We start from the raw sequence: 18,245 nt of genomic DNA on the forward strand, positions 1-18,245 counted from the left end.
CCCATTTCCAGGAATCTCATCCATTTTGAAATTGGTGCATAAGCGCCCAACCAAGGAACAAGAGCTTCGTTGACCGATTCAAATTTGGTTTCGTCTCCAAATACCCGCGTGTACGAGTATTTATGGTTCATCAACTCTTTGAGAAGTTGAAGACGGACAAGCTTATGGTCACCAAGCAAAGCCGATACGGCCTGGAATCTGCAATTACCGTCCCCAACCACATTAACGATCCGATCGATGTATTTGTGCATAAAAACCGACATCTCGTAGATGAATGGAATATTTGGAGAAATATGCACCTCTTCGATTGATGGAATTTTTGGAGCAATATGTACCTCTTCAATTGATGGAATTTTTGTGTCAATAGTTGTCGGAGTCGAAACTTTCGGAGCAATAGGTGTAAGAGACGGTTTGCTAATGCGAGCTCCTTTGTTTGAACTTTTTTGAGATTTAGGAGTAGGTGAGTCGGGAAAGAGTTTGTCGACGTGCTCAAAATATAAAGGATCCCGTGTAGTCGAGTTATCATTCGGAGTAAGCTTCACTTTCTTCGGAGCACCCTTTGTTTTAACTAGTTGAGATGGCAGTTTCATGTCGGCTGTTTTTGGAAATCCAATCTTCCGTAATTGTTCTTTGATGTATAGTTTCATGTTGTCATCAGCCTTCGAAAACCTCTCTTGTATCGCCTCCAATTCGAGAGATATTCGATTCTTCTTCGATGCAACCATCATCATCAAAACTAAGTCTCTTCCAATGAGGAGTGACTTCATCCATTCTTATTGGCTCACTTAATCTCACCTTTTTAGCAATAACACAAGCATATGGGAGACCATACGTGGTAGTAATAGTGCAACCACACTTTTCGCTATTGCCACCAAATGTTTCACCGTGTTTGGCCTCTTAAAAGATATAATTCAATCCGGCCCGAGACATATTGCCGACCAATTGAGAGTAAAGGATGTTGTCCTTAAATCGATGCTCCCACACCGTAATGCTCCGACCGAATGAGGTTTGTATCTCGTTATGTTGGTTCGAAATCATGAGATTTATGGTGTCCCAAACTCGACAAAAATAACCCCTTGATATTACATAACCAATTTTTCAAAGTAGCATGTGCCGACTCAACTCTATTGGTGGTTGTATTCCCAAGGTGTCGGATTATCAGTCCACGCACAAACAAACTTTTCCTTCACTTTGTCAAGGATGGTGCTTTCAACATATTTCAATAAATCGAGATATTTTTCACATATTTTCCGAAATTGCAATACGGAATCGGCATACAATTCTTTTGTCGACGAACTTGCAATACGAGCCCAAGCATCCATTATTCGGTCAACAATCACTCCGGGCTTCACCGGTTTCCCACCTTCGGTCTCTACTTATTTCGTCCCCACAGCAGATTTAACCTTACTTCTCACATTACATGATATGTAATATCGACAAAGTAATGCATCGGAAGAAGGAAATACCTTTGCAACCGCATTCATCAAAGCGGGGTCGCGGTCCATAACAATCGCCTTAGGCATCTCGACTTGTTTTTTCAAAAGTGCGCGACACACCTCCAATGCCCACCTAAAATTATCTTCTTTTTCACATTAAAAAAGCAAAACCAACGGTAAATGTCTTCTAAGTGGATGTAACACCGACCATCTCAAATAATGGGAGTCGATACTTGTTGGTCTTGTAGGTAGAATCGAGGATGAGCATTGTCGGGAAAGTGTTGAACAACTTTATCGAATCTGGATGAGTCCAAAATATATCTCGGTACATAACCTTGTCAACGCAAGTTCTATAGCGCGATGCGTATTTGTTAGCATCCAACATTTTCAACAATTGTTGCATCTCACTCCTATCTCCCCAACTCGCCTTATTATTGTGGTACCGTTGATTATACATTTGCCTTATATTCGATACGCTGTCGGGTTCCTTCCTTTTCAATGTGGCAAGTATATTTTTTGGTTGGACAAGATTCAAGGATATGTCTCTAATAGATGTCTTCTCTTCTGGATTGAGCCGACAAATACTAGGATGACCTTGTGATTTTGCGCACAATTCATGGTTATGCAAACCACAAATAACAGTGCATCTCCACTTCTTGCTAGCCAACATGTAATAGTGGATCTTAAATGGACACTTGCATTTTCTAGTACCCGTGTCGTCTCTTTTATAATTCCTTAGAGGAGGATGGTATTTCGCTTCTTTTGCACATCATTGTTACAAATGGGTTTCTTCTTGCCGTACCATTATCTGATCTTCCTATTACCACACCAAAACCAAGGGTAGTTGCATTCATACGAATCCATGTTAGCATACTTTCACGATCATCAAAGTCTTCCTTACTACTAAAGTCACCTCCGACATCTACTGTCTTTGCGACAACCCCATCAACACTCATACAAACATCGAATAAATGAGCTAATTATCTTAAAATATTATCGGGGTGCACCATACCTATTTGCAAACAATTGCTAAAATAACACAGAATTACATAACTGTTGGAAAAAACAACTCAGTGATTGTTCCGTAGATACACCTACGGAAGTGTTCATCTTCAACACGTTCCGTAGATGCATCTACGGAAGCAGCGTAACTTTTTTGCAGAAAATTAGTTGCATAATGTGAACAATATTCTCTTACTCTCTTTGATATGTTGCACCAAAAAATTGAAACTTTGGTGTAGAAAATGATATTGATGAAGTAGGGTTTTTTAGGGTGGTGAGAGTGAGTGTTGGAGAAGAAATGTGACAATAGTGGAGTGATCATGTTGGTTCAAATTATATCAGATGCTTCCGTAGGTACATCTACGGAATAGTATGGCGCTAAGCCATTCCGTAGATGAACCTACGGAAGTATTCCTGAACTGAATTTATTTATATTTTTCTTCGTATATAGTAGTTTATTATACTTCCGTTGATATATCTACGAAACCATCAAATTTTTTTGACTTCATAGGATGCTTCCGGATGTGCATCTACAGAAACTGGGAGCGAAAATGAAAATTTCCACGATATATAAAAGATCTATGGGTGGATTGAGATATCATCGCCTGTAAAACATCTTCATTTAAACTTATTTATATCAAGTTTATATCATATCTTTAATATTAAATGTATTTAAATTGAGTCTAAATTGTCAACGTATCCCATATATATATATATATATATATATATATATATATATATATATATATATATATATATATATATATATATATATAAATTAAGTGAAAAAACACATTTTAAAATTAATTTCATTATCTAAAAATTTTGACTATCAAACTTCACTAATACTCCTCCTATTTTTTTATTATAAATATTTTTTATCATTATCCAAATATTAAAAAAATATAATTATTATATAAATATGATAATTAAAAAAAATTATAGTATTATTCTTTATTAATTAACAATAGAATGAAGATAAATTTAAAAAACAAAAAATTGTTAAAATATAATAAAAATAACTTTAATAATATATTGATATCATAAAACGATTTATATAATTTAATAAAAATATATTTAAAGTAACATATAATAATGGAAGAGTAAAAAAAAAAAAAAAGTAGTATTTATAGTTAGAAAGAAATAATAATATTTAATAATAAAAAAATAAAGAGAGATGAAAATGATATAAATGTTTGTATATAAATAATGTAATCTGGACACCATAATTTTCGCCGAGTATTCAATTCAATCCATAACTCCCCATCCTCTCTTCTTCTCCTCCCTTTCAATCCCAAACAATATTCATACATTTTTCTTTTCACTTTTCTTCTCCATTTTCTCACCAAAATTCCCCTCCCTTTTCCGTTAATCACCCCCACTTTTACCGCTTCCTTCAAACCTCAAATATCTCTCTGTCTCTATCTATCTCCCTTCCTTTCCGTTTCCATCTCTCAACAACAATCTAGTTTTTTTTTCCCTTCAGTTTCAAGAAAATTTTGCTTAACAATCTCTAGCTTTCAATTCACAACATTACAAACCAAAGCTAACAAAAAAAAAACAGACAAAGTTATAAATAGATTATGACAATGAGATTTTACGGTTAATTAGCTGTTTTTTTTTTCATAGTCAAATAATAGAAACTGTTTTTACTTTTTCAACATATTTTCCATTTCAATTTCTCTTCTTTCTAACACTAGTTTCGTTTCCCAAATTAATCTTTACACCTTTTTTTTCTCTCCCTTTTCTGGGTTCTTGTTTTTCTCTGTTTTTTTTCTTCAGGGTTGGGAGAGAAGCTGAAAAAAACACACCCTCTTTTCCTCTTCCCTCCCTTCTCTCTTTTTCTCTCTCTATCTTCTCTTTCTCTCTCTAAAGTCATGATTTTCAATAAAGGCTCAATGCATTCCAACCTTGATTGCTTTGTTCGGTGTACAACACCGGTTGTTCAATCCCAGTTTCTACCTAAGGTATTGTCTTATTTTTGTTTTCGACGATTTTAATAATATCTTGTTTTTTTTTTTTGTTTAATGTTGTTGTCTTGTTTGTTTGTTTTTTTTTTTTTTAATGTTGTTGTCTTTTTTTTTTTTTTTGAAGTCGGAGATTAAAAACCTGAACGGTTTGTGGCAACCGTGGGAAAGAGAAACAATGGAATATTTTACCTTAGGTGATTTATGGAAATGTTATGATGAATGGAGTGCTTATGGAGCTGGTGTTCCAATCACGTTAACTAGTGGGGAAACACTTGTTCAATACTATGTTCCTTATCTTTCTGCAATTCAGATTTTCACTAGCAACACTTTCAGGTAATTAATTTAATTAATTCAGATTTGATCATTATTGTGTTGACATGATTTTGGGTTTTTTCATCTTCAAATTCTAATTCAACCATTGTTGCTTTCATTGGTGTCCCCTACATGTCTCCAACCATAGGACATTTTGAAAAATTCAAACCCCACTAGAGAAAGATTATATGTATTATGAATTATGATATTGTTACTATTTCTTAAGGTCAAACTTTCACACTAGCTACATAATTAATTCTATTAGGCCTTTAAATGCGTCTGACTTATCTTTACAAAATTGACTTGTTTAACGTTATCTGATCGTTAACTGACGGAAGATTTCACAATTTATAAGTTCTTTAATGGATGAAATTTGAAATGGGTATTTCAGGGAAGAGACGGAATCGGGTGATTGTGAGACAAGGGATTCATGCAGTGATTCTTATAGTGATGAGAGTGAATGTGATAAGTTATGGAGATGGGATGGAACTTCATCAGAAGAAGGATATGAACAAGATTGTCTTTGGCATTTGAATGATAGATTGGGTCATCTTTATTGTCAATATTTTGAAAGATCAAATCCTTATGGAAGAGTGCCTCTAATGGATAAGGTGTGTCTAAATATTATCTTGTTATTTCTTACTTTATCTCTATGCTCCACTTTATTCGGTATAGAAAGAAATCGGAGAATTTGGATTTCATCTGATCACGATTTCTACTCATTCACGTAATCAATGAACTGATAATCATTAAATTGAGATCAGACAGTCATGATTTTTATGTAGATTTTAATTTATTTATTTTTAAATATAAAGACTGAACTTGAAATGTAAACCGTTGAATCTCAATCTAGATTGAATGTGCGAATATGAGAAAGTCGTGTATGTAAGAAATCCTAATTCGGAAATTGGGACACTAACAAGTAACAATAACTTGGTGATATGGGCATCCTTAAAGAGATAAATTCCAACTTTTGACCTTTGAATAAGTAAAGACTCATTTTGTTTTGAACTTATAAGTGGAAATGCAAATTATTAAGCATATTCCTTTTTTCCCTTTATTTCATATCAATGTACTTGTCATGCGCTTATAGCATAAGTTCTTCTTCCACAACTTTTATCTAATTTGGATGGATGTTAGCAATTTTTTTACAAAAAGAACTTAAAATGCATCAATCATATAAATAAATGGTAATGTATAAAAGTATGGAGATTCCATTGTTGAATTTGTAGAATTATTTTATGAATTTCAGATATCTGGATTAGCCCAAAGATACCCAGGGTTGATGTCACTAAGAAGTGTGGATCTTTCACCAGCAAGTTGGATGGCTGTTGCTTGGTAACCAACTTTGTCTCATCCTATCCTATCCTTAGCTACTTATTTACTTCTTCAACATAATTGATTCTCTCTATCTATGTACTTTTGTGGCAATTTTTTTTGTTAAGGAATATTCTGTTTTGTTTTTCAGGTACCCAATTTATCATATTCCTATGGGAAGAACAATTAAAGATCTTTCCACATGCTTCCTTACTTACCACACACTTTCATCTTCATTTCAAGGTACTTATTTCCTATTTATTACATTTTTATATTATATTAAAGGGGAAATTTTGGCTATAGTATCATACTTTTACATAATTTTATGGGTTCGGATCATCCGTAGTCAGTCATAACTATGTGAGTTTTTATTCACTTAATTATTTGATCAAGATTGAAAATCTTAGATAATAATTTCAATTTTAATTTTTAAAAAATCAAAATCTATTTTAAAATTTAAACCGTTCGATCTTAATTGAAAGGTTAGGATGCGTCACACTCCCAACTTTCATAATATTTTTATTGGAAAATACAAATACTAGTACTTATAATATTGATCCATCTCCAGCTCAATTTTGATCGCTAGATTAATTCAACGGTTGAGAGTATTAAACTTATTATTTTTGAATTAAATTCAACGATCAATTGAATCAAGCGAATGAAGATTCTCTTAAGTGATCGAAAAATTCCAGCTGCAGAGTGGACATTCTACTTGGAATTTTTCCATCATAAAAGATGATCTTTATTTTGACGAACCTAGCGTGATGAGACGATCCAACCGTGTCACATTAATTACCACCTATTCTAATGTACTAATTATTGAAAGATATTAATTTTGTGTAGGGATGGACCTTGATGATGATATTGAAGGTGGCCAAGAAAAGAAAAAGGAAGGAGAAAACATCTCATTGCCAGCCTTTGGATTAGCAACATACAAGATGCAAGGTGGGAATGTGTGGGCAGGAGGAAATCGTGGTCGGGACCAAGAAAGACTTGTGTCACTATTAAGTGTAGCAGACTCATGGTTAAAGCAACTAAGGGTTCAACATCATGACTTCAATTATTTCATGGGTATTCGACATGGCTAAAATTATCCACAAAAGGGATTAATTCCACTACTCAAAAAAAAAAAATCCTCCTTTTCTTAGTTTTTTTTTATTATTTGTCTATGCACTTTCTTGGACCATTAATTGCTCCTTTTTTTTTGTCTTTAATTTATTGAAGGGGTGTGAGAAGAATATTAATGAGGATATGTATGTAATGTAATAGTAGTAGTAGTAGTAGTAACCCTTGAGAGCATTTTAGGACCAACCTTGAAACCCCTTTAAAGGTAAAGGGTGGTTGATGAATTGAGTTGTTTTAATAGATAGACTTTATATGTTCTAAAAGGGAATTGGAGAGATGGGTATGGGAGTGAGGGAAGGAGGGGTCATGAGAGGGACACAAGTGAGAAACTATAGCCCTTTGAACTCCTTTGATATTGTATAGTATTAATGATTGTATTGTATTATTTAAGAAAAAAAAATCAAAATACAAACATCGTATTAGATAGTGTATAAATTTGTTTTTTTTTTATAAATTAAATATTCTTTATGCGCAACTGCTGAGATTAACTTTAATGAGTGTGACGTGTGTCTTATATATATATATATATATATATATATATATATATATATATATATATATATATATATATATTTTAAATTTACATTTACATTAGTATTTTTTGCTATTGACTTTAGTGGTTATGGTTAATGGATTTGATGAGGGAATGATGTGATATGTTCACATTTTCCAAATTATGTTAATGTGTCATCATCTTATTTCCACAAAGACTAATTGGTTTTCATTGTTTTTGTTATGGTGCGCACTCACTTAACAAAGAAAAAGAAGAAAAAATGCAAGTAGATGTAGGGTTTCTTGGAAAAAGAAGGGACTTTTGTCTTGTATTCTTTTAACTGCTTCATTTTACAACTATAAATTAAGGTGGTATTTGGAGATTGATTCAAGTAGTTTGGGGTAGAGGTAGTTTTAGTTGGTGGAACACCATTTGTCATCTTAATTTAGGTGAGTGGTCTAAGGCGTGGCACAAATCGATTCCGTCACTCTGGTTGTGGCGTCTGTGGAGCTTTGGGTCTCATTCTATCGGTTTTTTCTCTCAGTGATAGAGGATCCGCTTACCATATTGCAGGGTTTATGGGATAATAAGATTTTTGCCGATAGTAGAAATTTCAGTCTGGTAGGGATATAGAGTTCATTTTTCGTTGGCTCGGTGTAAATACAATCGCATGTTCAGCCCGCTGTTCTTGGTCAGAGATATAGGGGCAGATTATGTTTTGCAGGTAATCGATCGATAGCAAGGTGAAAGGCTACAACGGGATATTGTTGCAATTCTAATATTCTGGTGCTGGAACAGTTCTGGTGGAGTTTGTGTTTGCAGGCTATATGTTTGTGAACTGATGTACTAATAATAGCACAACTTGTGTTCTATTTTATTAATGCATTTTGGCTTTTTAAAGTTGACATTAAGGGACACATTTAACTTGTATTGAACTTGGGCTATTTCCATGCTCACCCATATATGAAAATTCTAATTAACAAATTAAAATCAGCCTCGGTTAAATGCACCAATTTACTTGTGTTATTTAAATTTCATAGTTATTTTATAGGGTTGTGTGTAAATGTCATTATAGTTGAATACTCTATTCAACAAAAAAAAGTTGGTTGCTTATATCAAGAGCCAAAATTAGGGAAGACAACTAAACGGATCGGATGCGTGTTTCACACTACTCAAATCCGCACTTAAAATCATCACCTGAATCTGAACTCAAAGGCGATTCGGGTGGCAAAATAGCACCCACGCCAAAATCCTTTAGGTTCGGGTTTTTTCACCCAAATTCAAACCCGCAAGTAAAAAATATTTTTACTTTCCACAACTTTCCACAATATATATAATCGAGTGTGATTTCGGGTTTCGGACGCGCGTTTCACACTACCCAAATCCGCACCTGAAATATCGGGTGACACCCGAATCCAATCAATTCGGATTTTCACTCGTTTGCTCGGATTCGACTGCGGGTGGGTCCCGCAGGTTTGGGTCTGCTTGTCATCCCTAACCAAAATGGAACTAAAATCGCCTAAATTTTTAGCTTATGGGTGTTGAAAATACAAATTTCATTAATTAAAATTAAACATCCAGTATAAGGATATGTTTGGATTGATAACGGAATGGAATAGAATATAGCATAGTGGAATAAAATATAGATTTCACTCTATTGTTTGATTATTTTATTAAATTTGTCTCATTCCATCACATACATCTCAAATTAGATGAAACAAAAATGGGAGAATTAGATAAAATGAGATGGAATAGATACCATCATGTTTCATTTCATTTTATCCATTATTTATAAATTCACACAATAAAATCTCATTAGTTACCACTTTATTCCATTCAATTCCATCTCATATCACTCGTTCAAACATATTCTAAAAACATCTCAAATTAAAATATTTTTTAGTTTTATAGAAAAATAAATTAATTTTTTTTATGGAAGAAACTTGGCGTGATATAATATATCATAAAAATGTTGAAGTGATTTATTAGTTATTATTAGCATGAGATTTTCGAATTAACTTTTTCTACATTAATGTGAAATAAAATATGAATATAAATACAAGTGTAGGTAGTTAAGTTATATTATCAACACAATTGCATATTTAACAAGAGGAGTTTTTGAGAGACATGATTAAATAACTTGAAGACGTTTTCAACAGTAATAACAGTTTTAAGTAGTTCGTTCGAGAGGTAAAAACACATGAAAACATATCAAAAGACAAAACTCGTAAAAATATATGTCAAATTTTAGAGATATGTAACAAAAACCGTTTTGTTATGTATATATATTTATGTTTGTCACTATATAATTTTTATCTTTTAAAATTTACATTTAGTCACTTGCATTTGACCATAATGGTTAAGGTTAATGGATTTGATGAGTAAATGACGTGGAAGTATACTCACATTTTCCATGTTATGTTTATGCGTCATTATCTTATTTCCACAAGGATTAATGGGGTTTCATTGTTTTTGTTTTGGTGCGCATCACTTAACAAAGAAAAAGAAGAAAAAAATGCAAGTAGGTGTAGGGTTTCATGGAAAAAGAATAGACAGTTGCTTGGTTTTTCTTTTTTAATTCTAATTTTCAATGTTTTCTTATTGAAGGAGACACAATTTTTGGATTATTTCCATGCTCTTCCATATATGAAAATAAAATAAAAAATTATATAGTTAACAAATTCTATTTTGATGTTTTATATAAGGGTAATGTTACCATGTATTCTAAGGGTACAAGTTTAAAAAGTCACTTGTAATAGAAAAAATAATTAAATAATTAATTTATATTTTTATAAAAATTAATGCATAATTTTCAAGATAATATTTTTTCATTTAATTCTTAATTTGAGCTCCTAGAACACAAATTAACATTATTCTTTATATAAAAAATAGAGTTTAATTGCTATGTATTGTTGGTGTAAAACATTTTACACTATTGATGTATCACACTCACTTAATTATATTACTTTAAAAAAATTAAAATAAAAATTAAACATTTCCAATAAATTAACAGTTGTGATTTATTGACAATGTAAAATTTCTTTAGACCAATTTACTTCTTGCTTAATTTAAAATTGATCATTATTTTAGGTTTGTGTGTAAATATCATTCTAATTGATTGCTGTATTCAACAACAAAAAATTGGCTGCTTATATCAAGAGCCAAAATGTAATTAATTAAAATTAAGCATTCCATTTTTTAATGATGATTAATTAAATTAAGCATTCCATTTTTTAATGACTTTTGAGCATTTCATCAACACAACAATCTAGAGTAACTCAAATTAAAAATTTAAATTAATTTTGGAGAAAAATAAATTAGTTACATATTCATATTTTCCATGGAAGAAACTTGGCCTGTACTATGTAGGATAAAAAATGAAGAAATAATTTACAAATTTTTTTATATATAAATTAGTAGAATGAATAAAAAATATCATATCGTTAAAAAATAATTACTCATGTTTGTGTTCATATTTATTTATTTATTTATTTATTTTATTTTTGACAGACGCAAACTTAACATATTTCATTCATTAAACAAAGTTCAATACAAGGAGATATCATATTAAGAAATCTACGCTTAGTCTAAGAATTGGCCGCCTTAACTAACGTATGGGCAACCGAATTCACTTGGCGCTTAATGAGCTTTACCTCAAAGTTCGAAAATAAACATAACAAATTCTGAATAGATTTAGTGATAAAACTAAATTCAGAGGAGCCGACATGTTTAGCTTGGACAGAGTTGACAACAACTTGAAAATCACTTTCAAAGACAACATGAGAAAATTGGGAGGAGATAGCATGTTGGATTGCTTCCTTCAAAGCAATGGTTTCAGCTTCAAAGACCGAAAGAAGACCTACATCCCACGAAACTCCTGCTCTGATGAATCTCCCCAAATGATCCCTAAAGCACCACCCTCTATTAGTAGTACCACGAACATTATTAAAACCTGCATCAACATTGCATTTCACCTGATTAACCATAGGCGGATTCCAAACCATTGGAATATTATTAGTATCGCACACCGTAGGCTCCTCTCTAGCTACAAACCAATCATACCAATTATAATAAGCTTGTAATTCAATTCTTATGGCATCTTCTCGACTATCTTTTCAAACCACATCATTCATACTTTTCCAAAGAACCTTGTTCATATTTATTTTACTCACATATTTTAACAAATAATTACTCGTTTTTGTCTTCATATTATTTTATTAAATGTTTACTCTATCCCATAATAAATATTTATTTGTGGATATCTATGAGATATGACTCCAATTTTCATCTCTAATATCTCCTATATAGATAAATGAATTTCATTTTTAAATATGTAATAAGTAAGGTTCTCTCTGACAAATAAATGAGGACTACATGACAACATAAAATCAAATGTGTTAGAAATTGATTCTAAGTTAAATGGTTCAAGATTAAAATGGTGCATATGCACACTTTTTAAATAGTATTTTAAGCATTCCATAAATTGTCTTAGAATCTAGATGCAAGAATACTTAGGATAATTTAATCTATTTCGAGTTTGCATAAAATAGATGAAAACTTGAATGTAAGGAAGAAAGAAATCTAGAATTAAGCAATAAAGAGGAGAGTTAAAATTGCTTTATTTTTTTAATTTCGAAATAGTCTATTTATAGATTAAATAGTGTGGTTTCACAATGTTGCGACCTTTATAAACACACCCTTTCACCGAGTAATGCAACTCTTCTCATTAAGTGTTGCAACTATTCGAATTAGTGTCACCTACAAAGCCGCCACTAGCGTCTCTACGCCCACGCCCTCAGTTCCGGAGTTAGAGCTTGCGACACCGACAAGGGGGAGTCTAAAGGTGACAAGTGACATAAGACTTGCGACCACCACACTTATCCATGTGGCACACTCTCCTCTTTAACTCTTTGATAATTTAATAAGTGCAACTCTATATAAGGAGCATTAAAGTGAGTTAAATTTTCAATGTGCGACTATTTACTATATATTGAATGCTCATTTACTCACTTGTAAGGTGTCATGTTATTAATGGAGCACAATAATGGTTATGTATTTAATTAACCTCTTCATTAATTAATATTTATAATAGTCTCCCACTTGTTCTAATACTGACAAGACCAATTCTATAAAGGAAATAAAGAATGCTAATACATTTAAATATCTTTCGATTTGAGCTTGGCCTTAGTAAAGACAACACAAAATTTAATCGAAATTTTAGGTAGCAAAGCTTCGAACCTATTATTCATTGTGATTAGATTAGTGTTACCTTACACACACTCTTTAGTGGTTATTCGCATACATTTATTGCCTAGCATTATTTATAGCCATGTGCTTTTTGTGTCACGTGAATTTATCATAAGAAAAACTCCAACTCTCACTTTGAGACAATTTTATCTCAAAATTCACATAGGTGAAGTTCATATTGTATATACTTTAATTTATATACATATTCTTAACATTGAATTTCATTAAGAGTTTGAAAAAACTCAAGCCTTTACATGCAATTGTTAACATTATTACATAATATTGTTGAAACATCCAAATCAATAGTTTGTCGTTATCCATTGAATCTAAGGTTAATATTTTATGAACGTTAGATTGTGTTGTTACCGTTGTAGGAACTCTTACTCAAGGAGTTTCAATCTCATGCCTATTGAGGTAGTCTTTACTAAATCTTTATCCAGTAGTTTAATAAACGGATCGACTAAATTATAGCTTGAACGTATATATATATATATATATGAGTGGAATGATTCCATCCTTAGTCAATTTTAAAAAAAAAGAATTTCTAAGACCTATGTGCCTATACTCTCTATGATACACTTTGTTTTATACCCTAGCTAAAGTCGATTGACTATCACAATGGAACTTTGATCAGAAGGTTCCTCAACCATTCAGCTTATTGACCAGCAGAAGGAAGAGCCACAAAATCCGACTCCATGGTTGAGAGAGTGACACATTTTTGCTCTTCCAATAAATTAAACCTCAACTAGTGTAAAATATCCACTGCGTTGTATATTCATGATTTCCAACATTCGATATCCAACTTGCATTGACATATTCTTCTAATATGGCAGGAAACCTACAATAATGGAGGCAAAGATTTTTGGTTTTCAAAGATAACCAAAAATCCTTGATATCTTTCTAATGCTCACCATTTGGATTTCTAGTAAATCTACTCATTTTACTAACTAAAAATGCTATGTAGGGTCTAGTACATTGCATTAAATACATTAGATAATCGATTACACTTGCATATTCCAATTTAGCTATAACTCTTCCATCATTATTTTGAAACTTGATACTAGGATCAAATAGAGTATTCACTTCCTTGAAACATAAGTGCTTGAACTTATCAAACACTTTCTTAACATAGTGTGTTTGACTAGGTTCATAACCCCCACTATTTCTCTTTACTTTGATAAAAAATAGTGTCAAGTAGTCCAAGATCTTTCATCTTGAATATGGAAATTAGAAATCTCTATGTTTCTAAAATTCTATTCATCTCGTTGTTAATGATTAACATGTCATCGACATTTAAACAAAGGGATATCACAATATTCTCACGCACTTTTATGAATAAACACTTGTTATAAGAATTAGGAACAAATCCTTTTGAAGTGTGATAAAGTCATAGTTTCGATGACTTTGTTACAATGCTTATTTTAATCCATACAGGAATTTAACAGGCTTGCACATCTTTTATTCATTACCAGGAAGCACATAACCTTCTGATTGCTTCATGTAAATCTCCTCATTGATAATCAACACAATCCTTTTGTCTTTAACCCTTGGCGACTAATCTAGCCTTGTAGGAGTTTGGTGTACCATCAATATGATATTTCCTTCTAGGTAGATCCACAAGCTCCCAAGTATGATTTGACATTATTGAATCCATTTTGTCTTGGATAACATCCTTCCCAAAGGAGGAGTCCCTTGAAGCTAATGCTTCCTTATAAGTCTTAAGATCATCTTCCACTTGAAGAATAATAGGAATCTTAAGAATAAAACTCTCACTATTTCATTCTACTAGATAAAAATAAGTCCATAATAGATTTAATTTGGTCCTAGATCCTTAGCCTTTCAAACTCTCTTTCTTATCCTAAGCTTATGTTATGTTTCAACAATATGTGAAGAACTTTTGGGTTTTGTTTCAACAGTCAATGGAGAATCTTCCTCACGAGGTTCTTCATTTGTGGGAATCTCATATTCCTTATCCTTCACGATAAGGTTTTCACAGAATTCCACATCTTGAATTCAATAATTACATTAGACTCCAAATTCAAAAGTCTATATGCTTTATTATTAGATGCATATCATACAAAAACACATTCGATCCTTCAAGTGCCCAACTTAGTCCTTTTATGATTCATGTTTTTTTTAATAAACTACACACCCTCACACTCTAAAATAATCGATATTTGGTGCTTTGACAATCCATACCACATATGGAGAAATACAAATTTTCTTGATAAGAATTCTATTCATTATATGATAAGCAGATAACAAAGTTTCACCACATAAATTAAATGATAATTCATAATGCATTAACTTGAAATTTATCATTTCTTGATATGTCGTATTCTTTATTTTAGCTAGACCATTTTGTAGTGGTGTACGAGGTGCGGAACAGTCATGTATATACCATGTTCTACACAATATACAACAAATTCGGTAGAAAAATATTCGCCGCCCCCATCAATCCTAAGGACTTAAATACTTATACTTAATTAATTTTCAACTACTGCTTTGATTTTCCCTGCCATTAGGGCGAGATTTGGTTTTCCCCCCTGAAGTATTTTTTTGGGAATGCACCCTTGAAAAACAAATATTCCATTTTCACCACACCCTTTTACTTGTTCTGCTGATTGTGTATTGAACTTATGGCCATGTGGCATTAATTCTTGATTAAAAGTATTTCATGAATAAAATCCCCTTGTTCTAGGGTTTTTGTTCCACTTCCATTCCACATTCTTCCCCTTCCTTCGAATTCTTCTTCCCTGACCGTTCCATTCATCCCTTTCTTCTGCGCTCATACACCATCCTTTAAATTAGAGGCATGGTTGGAAGAAACTCTTTTGGAAGCAGCGATTCTGTTGGATTTCCATGTTTGCCCATATGTGGTTGTGATAGACCAATGAAGATGTGGGTCTCCAACACAGTTCAAAACCGTAATAGAAAGTTCTGGAAATGTCGCAATGCTGGGGTAAGCATGTTTGTGGCAAAATTTGATAGGAAATGTATGATTTTTATTCATGTTAAGAAATGTGTAAAATATTTATTGTAGATTGGAAATAGCTGTGAATTATTCCTATGGGATGATGAAATTGGAGACTCTTTGAAAGGGAATATTGTTATTCAACCATTTTTTTAAAAGTGTGAGATACTAGAAGAGAAATTTAAAACAGTAACAAAGAAATTGGAGAAGTTGAAGATGAAGCTTGAAGCTCAGAGAAAGATTAATATGAAGCTCAAGATGGAAATTGTTGTGTGTTTCTTAATTATTGTTCTATTGTATAACTTTATGTAATTTTAAGTAAGTTCAACAGTTGTACTTTTCTGGTTTATGAACAATGCTAGCATTATGATGTATTTTGAAACATCTTTATATTAATGGAAAAGTTTTAATTTTTGTCAAACAAGTCTTGTTAATCATATGATAATTGTACTAAAAGTGTGCATGATTCATTCATTACAAAATAGCACATCAAATGTGCATAATCCAGACATTACAAAGTAGCACCAAAAGTGTGCATAATTCAGACAATACAAAAGAGCACTAAAAATGTGCATAATTCCTTACAATACAAAAGCTCAGGCATAGTATAATTACAAAACAACATCATCAGTTCAAAATAACAGAATTACAAAACAACAACATCAGTTTTTCTTTGGAGACCTTTTTGGAGTACTATTTGGACCCTTTTTTGGAGTACTCTTTGGAGCCTTTTTGGGAGTACTCTTTGGAGCCTTCCTTGTATTTTGTGAGGCATTTCCTTCTTCTTCTTCTTCAGTCAAGTACATAGGTTGCTCTGGGTTAGAACCAGGACCTGTGAATGGTTTTGGTTTTTTAAACCAATTCTCCTTAATTCTTTCGCTTGACCTCTTTCTCAATGGCTTGGATTCTTGTTTGACCTTAGCCTTGCCTTTTTGTATGGTTCTTGTTAAGCTGATTCTAGTTTGCACACTTAGTTCTATGTTGGGTAGGCTTGAAAACATATCATCAGTTATATCCCCAAACAATGAAGCTTCACTTTGAGTAGGAGCAGATGGGTCATTTTCAGTAGCAGATGGGCCATTCACTGCAGATGGCTCATTTTCTGTAGCAGATGGCTCACTTTGAGTTGCATCAGATAGTTGATCAGTTGGCATATTTGCAACATTTACAGCAGAAGTTGCACTTGATCTCATCCTTTTCTGCAAAAAAGGTCAACATTAAAAGACTCAACAATGTTGTTCATCAATATATCACAATTATAAAAATTAGAAGGAACTCCTATTAACCATGACCAAGCCTTTGGATCTACTACGTTCAATTCATTCATCTTCTACATCCATACTTAATGATATGTTGTCTTGGTTGCTCCCATCATTAGATCTCTTATGAGTGGTCCACCACCAAACTTCTTCTTAAAATTTGTATACAAATGCCTCAAGCATAGCCTATGCTAAATTCTCTCAAACATTTCTTCAAATACTGCAACCAAACCCTAATACAATGATAAAAATTAGATAACTATTACAACATCATACATAATTGGAAATTATATTTTTTTTAAATGGATTACCTTTTGCTGATATGAAATAAATACATATCTATTCTCTTTTCCAACATCTTCCATTAACAACTGTATAAACCACCTTCATGATTCCTTTGTTTCTGTTTCCACAACACCAAATGCTAGTGGGAAGTACTGGTCATTGGGGGGTCCCTTCCCACAACTATTAAAATCTGACCTCCATATTTAGTCTTCAAATGACAGCCATCAACCCCTATGAAGGGCCTGCAACTATTTATGAATCCTTTTTTACATCCATCAAAACAGAAATAAAAAGATCCAAACCTTGTTTGGATTGAAGGTCTTGGTCTGTCAATGTTGATCTTCACAGTATTTCTAGGATTTACCCTATGCAACTCAGCTCCATATCTCCACAGATTTGCATATTGGTTGTCTGCATCTCCTTATATGATTTTTCTTGCAATCATCTTAGCTTTACATGCCCTTGCCACAGTTATACCAACTAAATAGTTCAGCCTCATATCTTGAATAATATCACAGATCCTTACTTTATCAGAAGTCTGCATTTTCTTTACCACAGCCTATCCAAAACCCTAGCACATGTGTGGGTGTCTTTTATAGTCTTAATGTCATATGTGTGCTTATGGCCCGCCCTAGAATAAAGCATTAAAAAACCACATTTAGCCTTACATTCAACCCTCACCATATACCCCTCACTTTTCACAAATGTTATTTCCCTCCCATTAAAAATTGTCCACTCAGGAATGGCCTCTCTAAAGTCATCCAGGGAATTGAAATCCATACCTCACTTAAACTTAAAATTCTTATTTAGTTACTCTTTCTTAAA

General features: G+C 32.5%; 2 protein-coding genes across 2 annotated transcripts; one reads left to right on the forward strand and one right to left on the reverse strand.

The window, feature by feature from the left end:
* Positions 1 to 1,623: 1,623 nt before the first annotated feature.
* LOC131651216 (protein FAR1-RELATED SEQUENCE 5-like) lies at positions 1,624 to 2,106 on the reverse strand. Its single transcript, XM_058920883.1, has one exon. The coding sequence runs from the start codon at positions 2,104 to 2,106 to the stop codon at positions 1,624 to 1,626; it is 483 nt and encodes a 160-aa protein (XP_058776866.1).
* A 1,568-nt stretch (positions 2,107 to 3,674) lies between these two features.
* LOC131653752 (uncharacterized) lies at positions 3,675 to 7,597 on the forward strand. The gene is made up of 6 exons (XM_058924027.1): positions 3,675 to 4,405; positions 4,533 to 4,741; positions 5,112 to 5,331; positions 5,973 to 6,058; positions 6,189 to 6,280; positions 6,881 to 7,597. Exons 1-6 carry the CDS (start codon positions 4,316 to 4,318, stop codon positions 7,123 to 7,125), a joined length of 942 nt encoding a protein of 313 aa, XP_058780010.1. The 5' UTR covers positions 3,675 to 4,315; the 3' UTR covers positions 7,126 to 7,597.
* The last annotated feature ends 10,648 nt before the right edge of the window (positions 7,598 to 18,245 follow it).

This window comes from Vicia villosa, linkage group LG2 (genome assembly GCF_029867415.1).
Source record: "Vicia villosa cultivar HV-30 ecotype Madison, WI linkage group LG2, Vvil1.0, whole genome shotgun sequence".
Classification (NCBI taxonomy): Eukaryota; Viridiplantae; Streptophyta; class Magnoliopsida; order Fabales; family Fabaceae; genus Vicia; species Vicia villosa.

Bases quoted from the DNA above. Each gene is read 5' to 3' on its own strand.
- LOC131651216 (XM_058920883.1), bottom strand. From the start codon at position 2,106: ATGTTGGCTAGCAAGAAGTGGAGATGCACTGTTATTTGTGGTTTGCAT.
- LOC131653752 (XM_058924027.1), top strand. From the start codon at position 4,316: ATGATTTTCAATAAAGGCTCAATGCATTCCAACCTTGATTGCTTTGTT. The intron at 4,406-4,532 runs GTATTGTCTTAT...TTTTTTTTGAAG, and splicing joins AATCCCAGTTTCTACCTAAG to TCGGAGATTAAAAACCTGAA. The intron at 6,059-6,188 runs GTAACCAACTTT...TTTGTTTTTCAG, and splicing joins AGTTGGATGGCTGTTGCTTG to GTACCCAATTTATCATATTC.